The sequence below is a fragment of the Chiloscyllium plagiosum genome, chromosome 17, assembly GCF_004010195.1.
Source record: "Chiloscyllium plagiosum isolate BGI_BamShark_2017 chromosome 17, ASM401019v2, whole genome shotgun sequence".
NCBI lineage: Eukaryota > Metazoa > Chordata > Chondrichthyes > Orectolobiformes > Hemiscylliidae > Chiloscyllium > Chiloscyllium plagiosum.
In genome coordinates this window covers 61,246,715-61,265,415 of record NC_057726.1, presented here as the reverse complement: position 1 = coordinate 61,265,415, position 18,701 = coordinate 61,246,715, and the positions used below count along the sequence as shown (strand labels likewise).

The 18,701-nt window shown below is 40.1% G+C and overlaps 1 protein-coding gene across 6 annotated transcripts in view; it reads right to left on the bottom strand.

Annotated features, from left to right (window-relative positions):
• The window catches only part of ndrg4 (NDRG family member 4), a 163,261-nt gene that overhangs the window by 52,737 nt on the left and 91,823 nt on the right, over nt 1–18,701 (bottom strand). For all 6 annotated transcript variants that reach the window (XM_043707294.1, XM_043707293.1, XM_043707295.1 and 3 more), the window contains 3 exons: nt 15,575–15,680; nt 2,698–2,818; nt 843–905 (listed from right to left, as the gene is read on the bottom strand). In XM_043707294.1, coding sequence (XP_043563229.1) covers nt 843–905; nt 2,698–2,818; nt 15,575–15,680 — 290 coding nt within the window. The remainder of the gene's footprint in view (nt 1–842; nt 906–2,697; nt 2,819–15,574; nt 15,681–18,701) is intronic.

The window sequence follows — 18,701 nt, the reverse complement described above, 5'->3', positions numbered from 1 at the left end:
CATGTTCTTAAAGGACTAGACAGAACCTGAAAAAGTGACACGGAGCTATAGTGTTACTTAGAAATCCTGGATGCTTAGCAACAAAAAGTGGGGAAGTGTAACTACAAAAATGGTCTGTGTTGGGTGGGAAGTTAAAATATCAGAAGTCTGAAACTAAACTTCCAGTTTTCTAGAGTATATAGAAAAGCCGGCACCCAGCACATTCACAGGAGGGAGGTTAGCAATTTAATTATAGTAAACCGTGTTAATATTTATGAACTAATATAAACTTAGTCCTGGTTAGCTTAGATTCTAAGCCTCAGGAACCCAGTGATTCAACAGAGGTGAGAACTGTTGGATCCAGAGCCTCTTAGTTACCTACATGATCCTGTTTACTCCTTCATTAACAAATGGTGATGGGATACCCTGTGACAGGGTACGATCTTTACCCCAGTATTAGCCTAGACTGTCCTAACTCCAGTATCCTAACTGTCTCTAGACACTGACTGTCCCCATTCCAAACTTCGATCTCTGCCTTCACTGGCCTCCCTGAATTCAATCTTTGCCCAGCCACTTGCCGTTTTCTAGAGTTTGCTCCTACTCTGAAAACGATTTCCTGGCCTACTCTGGCTTCCCAAATATTCCTGGTTCTGAATTCCAGATTTTCTCCCAGGACTCCATTCTTCCAGGTTTCCTAACTTTGAACCAGAAATCTCTATTCCCAATACACCCTTACCTCCACACTAACACCACCATATAGCATTCAGTAAATACTGAGTGTTTCATAACATATAATTAAAGTTACAGGACTCAAGGCAAAATTATACTGTATACAAGACAACAGTTAATATAGGACAACTCACCCAAAATGCTGAACTACACTTGGCAACATAGCAGCCAACTGGTCCATGGTCGGGAACTGGTACCTTTGTAAAGGACACACATGCAAAAGCAATTAGTGACAAGAATACCTTCCATACATGAGATAGCATAGATGGAGAAACTGGAGATAACATAATAAACACCAATGCATTACCAAGGTGACAGGAGTCAAGAGACAAATACTTAACAGAGGGTAGAGACAGAAATTGTACATGAATTCTCCTGATATCCTGCTGCAGAAATTCTGGAGCAATAGCTTAAATTATCATTCAGCTATTTCACTAGGTCATATATTGATCATTTGCCAAAGTTAATGTGAAGCATTGGGATAATCCCAGCCCATAGAAACTATACTATGTAGGACTGGGTATCACAAATTTCCAACAATGTACTCCAAGTTTCAAAAACTCTATTTCACAGAGGTTGGTAACTTTGCATATGCTGAATTTTGCATAATTATCAGATAGATAATCAAGGAATGGCATATAGGAAAGTGTGTCACTGGTGACAGAGGCAAAGTTTGGACAGGCAGCCGGAGTGGTTGTGTATGCAGACACCTAGTTTTCAGTGTATAGTATAATCGCAAAAGTGACAAGTCCTTGCATACCTACAACTTGGTAATCTAACCACAGACTTTATTCATAGAATAATGGTCACCTAAGAGTGAATTAATTACAGGACACAACCTAATCATCGGGTTTAGATTATTTTATCTATATAAACTATGAATATCGAGAAGAAAAAGGCCAGCATGATCTGGTTTCTTTTCTTTTGTTTTAATGGGGTGTGGGGGTTCTTCGTAAGGTCAGCATTTATTGCCCATTCCTAATTTCTCGTGAACGGAGTAGCTTGTTAGGTCACTGCAGAGGGCAGATAAAAGTTAGCCACATTGTGAATCTGGAATGACTTGTAGGCCGCACCATGAAAGGATGGAAGATTTCCTTCCCTACGTGGTCAACCAGATGAGTTCTTACAAGTCAGTGGCAGTTTCATGACCCCCTGCTGTGATTAGTTCATATGCCAGATTTATTATTAATTTAAACTCCACCAACTCTTGCAGGGAAATTTGAATCCATAGTATTGGTCTGGATCTCTGGGTTACTAGTCCAGTGATGCTGCTACTCTATCACCTCCTCCACCATGTAATACCACCATCTGTGTTCTCCTCGAAGCCACACATTGACCTAATGTGTTCAGATACCCTCATTTCTTCATCAGTGCTGGGTCAAAATCCTGGAACTCAGCACCTGTCAGCATTTTAGGTGGGCTTATTCCACAACAACTACTTAGGAAGGCCCATTGCCACTTTCTAAATAAACACCAGATCTTGCCCATTACTCTTACACCAAAGAATTAATATAAATGAAGGAAATTTGGAAGCCACTTACAAGCTGGTGTCAAATCAAAAGGTTCACATGGGTTACATGTGGAAGAATGGATACTCTAAGGGAAGTTACGACTAGAATGTAACAGTGGAGAGTCGAGAGTGTGGTGCTGAAAAAGCACAGCAGGTCAGGCAGCATCCAAGGACCAGGAAAAATCGACGTTTTGGCCAAAAGCCCTTCATCAGAAATACGGATGAAGGGCTTTTGCCTGAAATGCCGATCTTCCTGCTCCTTGGATGCTGTCTGAACTGCTGTGCGTTTCCAGCGCCACACTTTCGACTCTAATCTCCAGCGTCTGCAGTCCTCACTTTCGCTCTGTAACAGAGTGGAGGTTATGAAATCTGGAGAGAGGTTTGGCAGATTTGAATGTAACTTCATTCAATTTTACACTACGGGGCTGAATAAAGAATGGTAAACTGATGTGGATTGACACAATGTCAGTGGGACTCACCCTGAAGGAAACTGCGAGGCATTTGTCTGCTGACCTGGAGCATCGATGTGGCACACGACAAAATGCTTGGTGATTTCCTGCATATCCTCAAAGTTGAAGAATGTGTTGAAACAAAGTTTATCTGAAAAAAAATCCATAAAAATCAGTGGTTTTAACATTGACACTTCCTGAAGGTACTGGAAGATTGAGAAAAGCACTTGGTCAGTAATAGTGGATCAGAAGAAACAAGACTAATACAACCTTAATCTTATTCCCACACTTCTGTACCACAGAAACTGGATAGAATTCAAACAATTCATTCCTCCTACAACCACACTTAATCCCAAAGTTCCTCAGTTTGACAGTTGGTAACTAAAACTATCAAAAAGTGTGCCCAGCTACATCTGCCCCATCTACCTATCCACTAAGTCAAACTGACACCAAGGGCATCCAGTGACCTAGTCCTGGACCTATTTTATGGAATGTGAGCTTTGTTGACTGGGTCAGAATGTATTGTCCATCTCTGGTTGTCCTTGAAAAGGCAAGGGTGAGCTGATTCTTGAACCACTGCATTTACCATAAGTAAACCCACAATACTGTTAGAAATATAGCTCCAGGAGTTTGTACCAGTGATACTGAAGGAACAGTGATATATTTCAATGATTGGCTTGGAGGAGAACTTGCAGCTGATGGAGTCTCCATGTATTTGCTGCCCTTGTCCTTCTAGTTGGTAGAGGCCTTGGGTTTTGAAGGTGCTGTCTAAGGAGCCTTGGTGAATTTCTGATGTGCATATTGTAGATGGTGCACACTGCTGCTTCTGAAAATCAGTGGTGGAGGGTGTAGATGTGTTGCCAATCAAGTGGGGCACTTTGTCTGGATTGTGTCATGGTGCTTGAGTGTGATTGGAACTATACCCATCCATGCAAGCGTGTGGAGTATTCTATCACACTTCTGAATTGTGCCTTGTAGATCATGGACAGGCTATGGGGAATCAGAAGGCGAGTTACTTGCTGCAGGATTCCAAGTCTCTAGCCAGTTGTTGTAGCCACACTATTTATACAGCTAGTCCAGTTCAGCTTCCGGTCATGGTGTTGATAGTGAAGGATTCAGTAATAGTAATGATATTGAATGTTAATGGGAAATGGCTGGATTCTGTTTTGGAGATGGTCATTGCCTGGCACTTGTGTAATGTGAATGGTATTCTAGTTTCAATGCTATTTCTCCTAATGCCCTCTTCTTACTCATTTTCCAGAAGACCAACTTTCTGCTCCCAAGAACTGCTGACCACTTCCCTTCTTGACTCCGAGCCAGGAAAATATATTAACTTCAATTGTAAACAAACTCGTCTCTTCAAATACCATACCCATCCCTTCATATTTGCTATCACTATCTCCCCTCCTTCAAAAATGCTGGACACCTTTGACTTGTAAATTATGACTATATCTCTGATCTCACTTTCCTCTCCAGGGTCAATGTACGTTGTTACCTCTCAAATCATATCATATTCCCCCATCCCTACAATTCTTTAACTCTTCAAATCAATCAGGTTTCCAAACCTTCTACATCACCAAAATTGTTCTAATCAAAAACACATGAAGTATAATTGTGACTATAATGAACTATCATTCTCAACATTTTCAAATTCCTTGTAGCATTCAACGGAATTAATCACACTAATCTCCTCCACATTCTGGAGGCTCTACTATTGGTTTTCCTCCTTTTTGTAATTTATATGACACATCTCAGGAACATCATTCCAATACTTGACATTAGGTTCCAACAAATGAAAAACAATAGAGACAGAGACAGATCAATGTGTTTCATCACTAGGAACTAGGAGAGGTGACTTGGTTGAAGAATACTTGTAATTATGTACACTGTTGAGTTGATTGATACATCAATAAATTTGATATGAGCAGGCTGCCACCACACTGGGGTGGTAATGGATCCACACGGTTGTCAGGTCACCACTCAGTATCTCAACTCCACCAGGAAAGCCAACAAACCTCCTAAGCAAATTCAGCAAGTCTGCATTTTAAAAATTGTGGTATTACAGCATCAAAATCCATCAGCAACATGAATATTGCAGCTCCCACATTGCTGGGCCAGCACTTCACACTCTATAACTCATCCACAGATTCAATCAATAAGCACATCGACCTGGACCCGATATACCGGACACTGCAGCGGACAGCTGAAACTGATAACCGGAAGCGGCAGATACAAATCACTATAAATGCCGGAGGAAACATCACAGAAGCGCTTCACAGGAGGCTCCCAAGCACTGAGGATGTCACCTAGACAGGGGACGAAACGTCTGCAACACAAATTCCCAGCTCGGCGAACACAACCACAACAACGAGCACCTGAGCTACAAATCTTCTCCCAAACTTTGAAGATTATCTGTGTCCAAGAAACATTTAGTCACCACCCTTAACCAGCAGCATGCCATCAATATGATCTGCATTCAAGAAACACATCTTCCAAGACATGAATCTAGGAGATATAAGAACCTATTAATTGTTAAGTACAAAAGTACTTCAGATGAATTAAAATACCTCAGTTTAAGGGAAATATTTGACTGGAGGCATAATCACAGGATCCATCTCTATCAGCAAGAAAATGAAAGTGGTCATTGTCCACAGAGGATCACAAGCTATTCTGTCATTAGAGAGAAATGGCTCATGGTGAAATTAGCCCAAGGATCATCATGCTTCAGACAAAGGTGCAATGATGAGAAGGCAGGGTCTTCAAGATGACCTCTGTGGGTACAGGATCTAAACTCATGCTGCTGGTGTCAATCTGCAGCACATGCCAGTTGCCCAGCTAACAGAGCCAAGTTAACTCTCAAATACAAGTTAAAAAAAAATTGTAATTTTTCTCAGTATTATTCTGAAGTATGTCTTCCAAGCTGATTTTAGCAAAAGGAAGTCTTATACCACGTGGAATGCTCCAGGAATTCTGCAGCAGTTAACTTGGTCCTGTCTTCCCTCGTACTTATCCACCATTTATAAGGCTCAAGCCAGCAGCTTGTTTGGATGGGTGTAGCTCTAATAACACTCAAGAAGCTAGACATCATCCATGGAAAAGCAGCCAACTTGATTGATACTCCATCCATCATTTTGAACATTTACACCATTCACCACCAATGCTCGGTAACAGCAACAAGAATCATCTTTGAGATGCATTGCAATAACTTGCCCAGGCTCCTCCAACAACACCTTCCATACCCATGATCGCTACCCCTTACAAAGGCCAGGGTAGTAGATGCATGAAAACATAACCACATGCACGTTCCCTTTGAGCCACACACAATCATGACTTGGAACAATATCACTGCTCTATCACTGTACAGAGTAAGAGTCAAAATCATAGAACTCGCTTCCCTCAGTTGTGTGGGCGTGTCGACATTACAACAGCAACTACAGAGAAACCTCAATTATCCGGCATTCAATTATCCAAATTTTGGATTATCTGGACAAGACCAGTAAGTCTCATGTCTGTCATCTGCAAGGTGTTAGAAAGGATTCTGAGGAATAGGATTTATGGCCATCTGGAAGAGCATGGCTTAATTAAATGCAGTCAACACAGCTTTGTGAGGGGCAGGTCATGCCTCACAAACCTTATCGAGTTCTTTGAGGATGTGACTAGAAAAGTTGATGAGGGTCAAGCTGTGGATGGTGTATTTGGACTTCAGCAAGGCATTTGATAAGGTTCCCCATGGTAGGCTCATTCAGAAGGTCAGGAGGAACGGGATACATGGGAACTTAGCTGTCTGGATACAGAATTGGTTGGCCAACAGAAGACAGCGAGTGGTAGCAGAAGGAAAATATTCTGCCTGGAAGTCAGTGGTGAGTGGTGTTCCACAGGGCTGTGTCCTTAGGCCTCTACTGTTTGTAATTTTTATTAATGACTTGGATGAGGGGATTGAAGGATGGGTCAGCAAGTTTGCAGATGACACAAAGGTTAGAGGTGTCGTTGATAGTATAGAGGACTGTTGTAGGCTGCAGCGGGACATTGACAGGATGCAGAGATGGGCTGAGAGGTGGCAGATGGAGCTTCACCTGGATAAATGCGAGGTGATGCATTTTGGAACGACGAATTTGAAAGCTGAGTACAGGATTAAGGATAGGATTCTTGGCAGTGTGGAGGAACAGAGGGATCTTGGTGTGTAGGTACATAGATCCCTTAAAATGGCCACCCAAGTGGACAGGGTTGTTAAGAAAGCATATGGTGTTTTGGCTTTCATTAACAGGGTAGTTGAGTTTAAGAGTCGTGAGATCTTGTTGCAGCTCTATAAAACTTTGGTTAGACTGCACTTGGAATACTGCGTCCAGTTCTGGTCGCCCTATTATAGGAAAGATGTGGATGTTTTGGAGACGGTTCAGAGGAGGCTTACCAGGATGCTGCCTGGACTGGAGGGCTTATCTTACGAAGAGAGGTTGACTGAGCTCGGACTTTTTTCATTGGAGAAACAGGAGGGGGAGAGGGGACCTAAGTCAGGTATACAAGATAATGAGAGGCATAGATAGAGTCGATAGCCAGAGACTATTTCCAAGAGCAGAAATGGCTAACACGAGGGGTCATTGTTTTAAGCTGGTTGGAGGAAAGTATAGAGGCGATGTCAGAGGCGGGTTCTTCACAGAGTTGAGAGAGCATGGAATGCGTTGCCAGCAGCAGTTGTGGAAGCAAGATCATTGGGGACATTTAAAAGACTGCTGACATGCATATGGTCACAGAAATTTGAGGGTGCATACATGAGGATCAATGGTCAGCACAACATCGTGGGCTGAAGGGCCTGTTCTGTGCTGTACTGTTCTATGTTCTATGTTCTAAGATCGCAAGGTCCTGATGCAAGGCTAAACTAGTGTAATCTGTCTTTCGATAACGCACACATTCGATTATCCAAACAAAATACTCCCTGCCCATGTCGTTCGGATAATCGAGGTTCCTCTGTATGCTTCAAAGTACTTCACTGGCTGTAAAGCATTTGAAACCTCTAGTGGTCGCAAAAGGCATTAATGGTGGAGAGAGTAGCCCAGAGCAGACAAATTGTCTGTCCCCTAACACCAAGATCACTTGTTCTATACATCAAGATTATATGTGCCACATACAATCTGTGTCTGTACTAGGTTTGTACTTCAGTGTCTGTGCCAGTACATTACCTCCTCCTTCTTAAATATAATCTTCCAAACAAGCAGCATTTACCACCCAAAAACAGGACAGTAAGTGTATGTGGGAACACCACCATGTGCAAGGTTCTTATCAAATCATATTCTTTCCTGATTTGGAAATGGATCATTGCCACTTTGTCAAAGCCTTGGAACTCACTCCCTAAAAGCACTGCATATGTAGCTTGAGCACATGGTTCACAGTGTTTCATGAAGACACCTCACAACCATCTTCTCAAGGGCAATTAGGTACAGGCAATAAATGCTGACTGAGTCTCTGGAATTAATAAAAATGGACAGTAAGTTTTCCTGTCGCAGAAACAGATGAATCTGATTGTTTTAACTGTACCCTGTTACAGAATCCAGCATTCCACTGATGTCTGTATCTTAATAACTTAAGTGAATTATGTTTATATTTATGTTTCATACTCAAGACTTGGCTTTGACGAAGCACTATACTTCTGATTTTCCAACTCCATCTGCAGAGATTTCAAGGTGACCTCCACTGGCACCACACATCATATTAGCCCTATTAAAAAAATAAAATGCAGAACCTGTTATCTGCAGAAACAAGCAATTAAGGACAACTCCCATTGGCTTCATGACCCTGGTCTATCATTTTCATAATCCTTCAATGAGTTACAATTCTCACAATAACAAATCATTCCCAAAAAGCAACAGATCTCCGTGCTCTGCATCTTAATAAGCTTGTTGCACCAAAGGAAGTTCAGGCATCATTTTCTGGATTGCAAAGCTGGATTTCCTACTTTATAAAACACATATACAGGAAGAGATGAGCAAGAACAGGAAGAAAGACAGCCTCCAATTGTAGGTTAGCCCTATGTAAAGCCCCCACAGTCACCTCATAAGTGAAGACACTGACTCTACCACAGTTCAATCGTAAAGGTCTGATTGAAAACATTTAATCACTCCACTATTGGTAGCCATGTTTTCAACTGCTGTGCCCTGAATTCTGGACACCCCTCCCTGAACCCCTCTGCCTCTCTACCTCACTTTAGGACCTTCTTTAAAGATGTTGACCAAGCTTTCACTCTTTCACCCTAATCCCTCTCTATGTGGCTCAGTGTTAATATCTTGCAGTGCCTCCATTAAGTCTCATGGAACATTTTGTCATATTAAAAAAGGTGCTAGGTAATAACAAATTGTGTATTTGTCCTGTGGACTCCCAGGAAAAATCTTCGTCATCACTCTGCACTGCAAATGGATTCTGGGCTTCCACTTCTGGGTCCTGCTTGGCATTTTAAAGGCCTATAATCTTGGCACAAATCCTTAAAAATCTAAACCTTAGCTGAGCAGTTTAACAGGATAGTTTGTAGTTTTTGCAGATTCACAAATAGTAACGTTGGTATCAGAAGAATTGAGGGGTTTGATTGCTGAACTCTCTTGCTTTACTTAATCCTTACTCATTTTTGCTCTTATTGATAAATCATACAAAACGGTTATATGAAATGATGATGACATTTGTTCCTTGGACCATGTGACCCATTGAGTTGTGGCATTTTTCCATGCGACATGGAGCACCTTTGAAGCTACATTCTCTGTGGTGATTTAAACAGTTCTGACATCTTGAATGCTCAAAAGGCATAACATTTTCATTTGTATCAATATTGTCATTGAAGATTTCCTCCCCCATTTATAGAATACTTAAGTCTCACATCTGCAAACACACCATCTCAGCATTTTTCCCATTATAAACACTTATGCCCACTTTTATGATGGCGCTTAAGTAAGTCAACCTAACATTTAAAAAAATATATTCATAAGCGGGACCTGGGCATCGCTGCTGTGACTGAGCGTCAGTGGTGGAGGAAGTGGATGTGGTTGCCAATCAAGTGGGTTGCTTTACCCTGTTTGGTGTCAGGCTTCTTGAGTGTTGGTGGAGCTGCGCCCATCCATACAAATAGAAGTATTCCATCATACTCCTGACTTGTACCTTATAGATGAATGACCAGAGCGAGGAGCAAGGGGCTGAGCTGGTTGGAGGTGGAAGATGATGAGATAAAATCTCTAGGAATACATCCAACTAGAGTTTGAAAATTAGGTTTGCTAAGATTACTTTGTAAGAATAACGGCACAAGAGGTGGTCATGGTGTCAAGACTTCCTTTGTGGAAGGAATCCACATCACAAGGCCTCCATAATAAGATATCTAAAAGGTAAGGCTATCCCTTAAACATGAGTCATGATGGCAAGGGTCATTACAGTTCATGCTTTCTCTTGTGTTTTCAGTTAATGTTCATCACAAAGATGGCTACTCAATAGGTATGTGTTTCTTATGAATCTAAGGTTACTTTATGTTAGAAATGAATGGAATAATGTGTAAAGAGTCACTAACAACCCATGTACACTCCAGGAAAAATAGTCTAGATACCCACCGATTATCCCTCATGTCTCAAATAAGTAAAACTCGTTTAGGAATACACCTTGACTTTCAGGTTAAACAAGTTTTTTAATATGACAAATCTGTATAGAAACAGTGAAATGAGCAGAAAAACTAAATTTCATTACTACTTCAACCTTTTTTCTGCCACACAAATAAAAATGTCTTTCAGAGTTCCTAAACTTCATTATTCCATGCCTTTGTGCTCAAAGCTCTGTTTCTGTGCAGTGGCATAGAAGTACAATGAAGAGTTGTGGGAAAGCGATCAAGTTTGGGCAATACAAAAATAGAACTCTACATTAAGAGATTATTTTAGAGGAAATTCCAAATCATTTCATACATAAATGGAAAGTTCAAGGTCCTGGAACAGGCTCAATATCAAATATACTTGAAATCTGACAACCATTGGGCAATTCCAGGCCCCTCACTTCACCTCCAAGTCAGAAAACTAATAATCTCATAAATGCACAAAGATTTTATGTACCATTAACATAATGCTGATAGATAGAACTGCGCCTTTACTACTACATATGCATTTAAGGAAAAAGGCAAAAGGAATTTCTTTGAGAAATAGCAGACCAAGTTTTTGTGTAGATTCACAAAAAAAAATTACCTCTCCAAGATTCATTTGGACTTTTAGTCTTTTCATACAAAATTAAGGTTCACAGTGTATTTTGAGAGCTCTAATTACATGAATGAGCTTGGATGAGAATATAGAACAGTTAGAAGGCTCGCCTTGGTTCTCCAACACAAGCAGCTCAATTCCCAACATAACTTCAAGGTTCCCTAAACTTCACAGATTCAGCAACCCATGCCAGCCCTCCCATGTGCCTTTAGATTGATCATACTGTTTTCATGTGCCTCACATCCCCATTACCACACATTTCACCTCCATTTCGCCATGTAGCCTCCATATCCACTTTCTCAGTATGCACTACTTAGCACCCACCAGAGCCATACAACAGCAATGGGAATTATTTTTAAATTGTTGGAAAACATTTATACTTCTAATAATCTAATAAAACCCTGTACTCAAAACAGATTCTCAGTGATTCCAGTAAAGAAACTACCTTCAGTTGGAAATAATTTTAAATTCTTCAAGTGCCTGCTAGGTTTGCAAGTGACAAAACAAAATCACGAAGGCATAATTTGTTCTTAAAGCCGCTTAAAATTTTCAAAAATTCATGGATTATAGAACACTTCTCAGCTAAAGCTATTAAAAGCTTCTAAAATACAGACAACTATTTTAGCAGCCTGGTGGTTCAGTGGTTAGCATTGTTGCCACATAGCATCAGGGACCCGGGTTCAATTCCGCTCTTGGGTGACTATGGAGTTTGCACATTCTCCTGTGTCTGTATGGGTTTCCTCTGGGCGCTCCAGTTTCCTCCCACAGTCCAAAGGATATGCAGGTCACGTGGCTTGGCCATGGTAAATTTCTCATAGTATCCAGGGATATGTGGGCTAAGTGGACTAGCCATGGGAAATGCAGGCTTACAGGGATAGGGTGAGGGATCGGTCTGGGTGGGATGCTCTTTGAAGAGTTGGTGTGGGCTCAATGGGCTGAATGGCCTGCTTACACACAGTAAGGATTCTATGATTCTATTCATAATGGCTACAGCTGTCGAAACAACAAAGTCTCCTGCTACATTGCCTGAAACTGACGGAATAAAATGGCATCCCATTCCAAACCTGAAAATCTATCAAATTGGGAGGGGTGTGTACAAGCACAAAGTTTTTTTCTTCAACTTCAAAACAAATTGCACATTTTGTCAATTTAAATCAAAGTGCAAATCGTGACAGCAGATAGTATTTGGGCTTTTATTCCACCATTTTTAATGCATTATCGTGCTTTTGACAACTGGAAAGGTACTATAAAGAATGGCAAAATGCATGTTAATTCAAGGATTAACTTTTCTTTAAAAGGATAGATCCCTATGATGAATCACTGCATTAGAAAAAATCCACATTACATTACAACATATAATAATGACATATAATAATAATTTGAAAATGGAAAAAAAAGAGTTTACACACATCTTTCAATATGTCCCTGACTCCTCAAATGGTCAATCCAGCAATCAAACTGTCTGGAGGTACATTTTTTTTCCACAATAGCTTGCAAAACTCACAACATTCAAAAATAGTGTGCAGAAAGCAATAACTTTTTCCTGTGTGTCCGGACACTTGAGAAACCAACCTCTGAAGAGGTCCATGAGTATTTTGCAGCCAAGCTTTCCTGACCCAACAAACCAAAACAGCTTTTTTGGACCAGGAAGGCATAGGAAAATTTTCTAGCAAAATGAAGCGATCATCATTGTTCTGTGACCTGATTTGCACCTCAAATAGGAGGTGGACACACAACTCAGGATTGTGTTTAATAATTTAATAAAGTTAGTGTCCAGTCCAAATTAAATTCATCAATATAAATTTAATTTGAATCAATTTTATAAATTGGCCAGAACAAAACTCAAGTTCTTCATGAGGATTACTGTTCAATAGCGATCAAAAAATTGGCACTCATGCTTCAATTCCTTTCAATAAGGATTATTCATTAAATAGAGGTGTACACCACACACAAAGTGAAGCCATGAATAAAGCGATACACAAAGCTACAGTCGACATGGGAAGGGGTGGACAACGGTTTTTTGAAACTTGCCTCCTTGCAGCCTCTTGCCAATACATTGTTCAAAGCTGTCATTCTCGATGGAAGAGGAAGATGGACAAACATCTTATGACAAACAATAAAATAAATTGGACAGTTTCCCACTGGTAAAATGAATATTGCAAGGTAGGAAGATCACTATTTTTAAGATTCTTAATGATGAAGGACAGGATTTACATGTATTTGGAAAAGCAAGGACTGATTAGGGATAGTCAATGTGGCTCCATGCATGGGAAATTGTGTCTCACTAACTTGATTGAGTTTTTTGCAGAAGTAATGAAGAGGATTGATGAGGACAGAACAGTGGGTGTGATCTATGAAGACTTCAGTAAGGCACTCGACAACGTTCCTTATGGTAAACTGGTTGGCCAGTTTCGCTCAGATGTAATACAGGGACTGTTTCTCGTCATTTGTATACATAACTGGCTCAAAAGCAGAAGACAGAGGGCGGTGGTGGACAGTTGGTTTTCAGACTGGAGGCCTGTGACCAGCGATGGGCCACAAGGATCTGTACTGGGTCCAATGTTTCTCGTCATTGTATAAATGATTTGGATGTGAACATAGGTACAGTTAGTAAGTTTGCAGATGACACCAAAATTAGCGGGAAGGGCCTGGTGAATGTTGCTGAACAAACAGACCTTGGAGTGCGGGTTCACAGTTCCTTGAAAGGAGAGTCGCAGGTCAATAGGATAATGGAGGAGGTATTTGATATGTTTGTCTTTATTGGTCAGTGCATCAAGTATAGGAGTTGGGAGGTCATGTTGCAGCAGTACAGGGCATTTGTTAGGTCCCTATTGGAATACTGCATGCAATTCTGGTCTCCCCGCTATAGGAAGGATGTAGTGAAACTTGAAAGGGTTCATAAAAGATTTACAAGAATATTGCCAGGGTTGGAGGGGTTAAGTTATAGGGACAGGCTGAATACACTGGGGCTACTTTCTCTGGAGCCTTGGAGGCTAAGGGTTGATCTTATAGAGTTTTATAAGATCATAAGGGGCATGGATAGGGTGAATAGATGAGGACCAATCCCTGGGCTGGGGGAGTCCAAAATTAGAAGGCATAGGTCAAAGGTGAAAGAGGAAAAATTTAAAAGGGACTTAAGGGGCAATTCCTTCATGCAGAGAGTGGCGAGTGTATAGGAATAAGCTGCCAGAGGAAGTGGTGGAGGCTGACACAATTACAACATTTAAAAGACATCAAGATGGGTATATGAATAGGAAGGACTGGGAGGGATATAGGCCAAGTGCTGTCAAATGGGACTAGATTTATTTATGATACCTGGTTGGCATGGACAAGTTGGACTGAAGGGTCTAATTCTATGCTTTACAACTCGAGGATTCTATGACTAAATAATACAAACCATTAAATATTTAAACTTGAAAGCAGAATCAATTATAACAGTGCTCTATTTGAGGCAGTTGTAATGGAGTGGATTGCAGGAGTATAATTAATCTGCAAGAATAATATCTTAATGAATTTATGGAACAGACTACTCAGGAAAATCGTACAGGCATCCAACACGTAATAGATTCTTTGTGAAAATAATATTTTGGATTACAATGAATTCATAATATAAAACATGTGGTAAGTAATTTGAAAGGAACAGATGATATTGAACCTATGGATTCACAAAACTATCAAATATGAGGGGCTAGTGTTTCTCCCCTCATTCCTGGATAGTGGAAGACTAACTGATAGAAATTGCTGTACTTAGTGAATGATTTTATTACCGTTTTATTATGGTGGTGGGTGTCGAACTAGTTAGAGCTTGTTCTTCTGTTATGTAGCAATTCATAAATTCCTATGAACCAAGATACTGAATAATGGTATTGAACCAGACTATGTGAGCAAAGGCAAAGGTCACATTTAAAATGGATTTGATTTCATTCTCAAAGCTACTAAGAAAGTTACATTAAACACTGTGATCCAAGGCGGTTTCCCCTTTTCTTATGCAGGCTGCTGTCAGCTAATTCTAGCATAGTCAATTGGATCAGCCATACATTACTCAACAGCCAGCAGAAATTGAACATTCATCATTCTGCCTGGATATATTTTGTTGCATCATTAAACTGTGCTTCTCCTTACTACTGTAGTGGAAAACCCTCTTCAAACATATAGGAAACAATCTATTTCCACATAATTTTTTAATCAGACAAAGCCCATTGGAATCATTCCTATTGTTTAGAATTCCAATAGAGTGAACTTTTTTCCCATTCGTTCTATCACTAAAAATTTCATTTAATTCCCATTTAATTAAACGTATAGAATTCCAATAGCCCAAACTCCCCCTCCCCTTCAATCCATTATACAGAATTCCAGTACATGAAAACCTTTCCTATTCAATTCAACTATCGAGTATTTCAATAAATCAAATTCTTTCTAATTCAAATCTACTAAATACAATTCCGCTAGACCAAACAACATCTCATTCACTCGATTATATAGAATTCTGACAGCTAAATCCTCTTCCCATCAAATCCATTACAAATAATTCCATAAATTAAGCTCTTTTAAGTTCACTTATCACCAATGTGCGTAATTCAGTGGGAAAAATACTTAACCTTTTCTCTTAGGGTATAGAAACCTGGTTCCAAAAAAAAATTTAAAGTATTATGCTTGAATCATGTGTTTTTCTTATAGTGAGGTGTTCAAATATCTATACTTACGGTTCATCCCAACATCATGATAGGTCAGAATTGCTGGTCGGTTTCCTTTTGGTGCACCACGTATCACCACATGCAACATCCCATAGGGGGTTTCAATGTCATGTTCCTAGTGAAGTTCAACAAAAGTGGCAATCAGTGACTGGAAACATGTCTTTTCATCTACCACTCAGAGTTGATGACTATGCAGACCCAAACGTTATCTGTAATAAATCTCTTGTGAAAGTAATTAGTCATTACTTACAGGCTCTGCCTTGACAGTAATTGTACAGATACCGCTCTACATTTGTAACCCTTGATCAATCAATAATGTCAAGACCTCCCATCACATAACTTGCTAGTAATGACCATACATACTTGCCTCCATAAATACCCTTACAAAAATCAATAATTAGATAGATATGCCTCTTTCAATTCGGCACTGTGTAATCACTGACTTTGCCCCTCTAAATTTTAACGCAATGATTGCAAAGTCTTTCCTCTTCAGTGGTTCCATTATAAAATTATTCACTACCTGTAAACACACACTCGCACCCTAACATAAATATGTAAATATCTTGTGATAACCAGATTCAATATTATAACTGTACACTGGTACTGTAAATGTATTCATATTATCAAACAAAAACCCTTACACTGTGATAAATACATGCAAGTTATTATAAGCCAGGAAAAAACATGCAGATAAGTATTATTATAAATAAACACATTTACAGTGTTAACGTTCGTGATCAACGCACTCAAATAGTTGTCAGCACAAAGTGATGAGTGCTTTTGATGGAACACAGATGTACTTTTTGGCAGACAGGCCAGAAAATAAAGTGTGTATGGGATCCAAGAGAGTGGCGAATTGGATCCAAATGTAATTTAGTGGCAAGACAAAAAGGACAATATTCTTCAGATATTTTAAAGCAGAAGAAGACTTTCGCTGAAGTTTCTGTTTCTGGCTTATTACTCAGTTCCTTGACTTTCATGATATATCTCAATGATTGGACTTCAATTAGAAGACACTATTTTGAACTGTACAGATGATACAGAAATTGGTCACCTGGTCAATAGTGAGGAAGAAAGTTGTAGATGGCAGGAAGATGTCAATAGACTGGTTAGGTTAGCAGAATAGTGACAAACTGAATTCAATCTAGAGAAGTGAGATAATACATTTTCTTATGGGATGACAAACAAGGTACGGGAAGACACAATAGATGCTAGGATACTGAGAAGTGTGGAGCAAGAGGGAACCTTGGAGTTAAGGTACACAGATCCCTGAAGTGAGGTAAATGAGATGGATAAATTGGCAAATAGGATAATTATTAGCTAAGGAACAGTGAGGTTATGTTATAAATCTACAAAACACTAATTAGACTACAGCTAGAGTACTTTATACAGTTGCGTTCAAACAAGAGTGATGTAGCATGGATTTACAAGACAAGTACTGGCATAGAGGATTTTAACTATTAGGAAATATGAATATGTTGTGGATTGTTTCCTTTAGAATAAAAGAAGTTGAGGGATGATTTAAATGAGACAAAATTATAATGAGTTTTGACACAGTGGACAGGAAGGACCTCTTTTGCATAGCGAAGAGAAGAATAATCCGGGTCCACTGATTTAAAGCAATTTACAAAAGCATTTCAGGAATTAAAGCATTAAATCTTTAAATTAGCTACAACACAGGAGGCCATTCAGACCACTGAGCTCAGGCTGAACCTCTGCAAGAGCAATTTAACTAGTCTCCCACCCCAGCCACCTTCCTCTTCCAACATATCTTTAACCAAATTTTTTAAAAAATTTGTTCACAGGAGGTGGACATCACTTGCGATGTCAGCATTTATTGCTCCACTCTAATTGCCCAGTGGTACATGAGTCAACCATATTGCTGAGAGAGTCTGGAATCTCACCTGTACTAGGAAAGGATGGCAGATATCCTTCCCTAAAAGGACATAAGTGAACCAGATGGGTTGTTATACAATATAGAATGTTAGGCTCATGTTTTAATTCCAACTTTTTTATTGAAATTTAAAATTTCAACATCTACCATGGTTGAATGGAAGTCCAGGCTCCGAGAAGATTAGTTTGGTGTTTCAGATAACTAATCCAGTGACATTACCATTACGCAACTTTCTCCCCACAAACTGATCCATTATCCCTGCAATCAGTGACCTGTTCAGGTTTCCGATCCTAGACTGAAAGATTTGCATACTAATGCACATTTTTTTAATATATATTTGTACATTGGATATGGAATCATTAACTAGGCCAACATTTATTTCACACTGCTAATTGCTCTTAAAGGTAGTGTGGTGAGCTGGTTTTTTTTGAATTGCCGCAGTTCATATGGCATAGATACGCCTACACTGCAGTTACTGAGCCAGGATTTTTGGCCCAATGACAAGAAATATTTCCAAGGCAGGATGTTGAGTGGTTTAGACTGGAACTTGCAGATGGCGATGTTTCCATGTATCTGTTGCTCAGTCCTTATTGGGGGGGGGGGGTGTGAACTGTTCAAAGATGCTGTACAAAAGAGCCTTGGTAAGCTTTGCACTGCATCATGTAAATGATGTACACTGCTGCCACTGTACATTGCAGGAGGAGAGAGTGAATGTTGAAAATGTTAGATGGGGTGCCAATCAAACAGACTGTTGTCTTGAATGGTGTTGATTTTCTTGACTACTTTTGACACTACACTCATTCACACAAGAGGGGAGCATTCCAGTACACATGACTTGTCAAAGTCTGTCAAATAGGCACAAGTGAGGAGATAAGTTACACAATGCAGAATTTCTAGCCTATGACCTACTCATGAAGCCCCATTATGTATCTGGCTAGTCCAGTTCAATTCTGATCAATGCTGACTTGACATCAAAGGCAGTTACCCTTACCATCCATCTGTTGTGCATGCTTTTACCAAGACTGGAGTGAGGTCAGGCACTGAGTGGACCTTACTGAATTGAAAAATGTGGTGCTGGAAAAACACAGCAAGCCAGGCAGCATCCGAGGAGCAGGAGAATCGACATTTCGGGCATAAGCCCTTCTTCAGGAATGAGGCTGGTGTGCCAAGCAGGCAGAGATAAAAGGTAGAGGGGAGGGAATTTGGGGGAGGGGTGCTGGGAATACGATAGGTGGAAGGAGG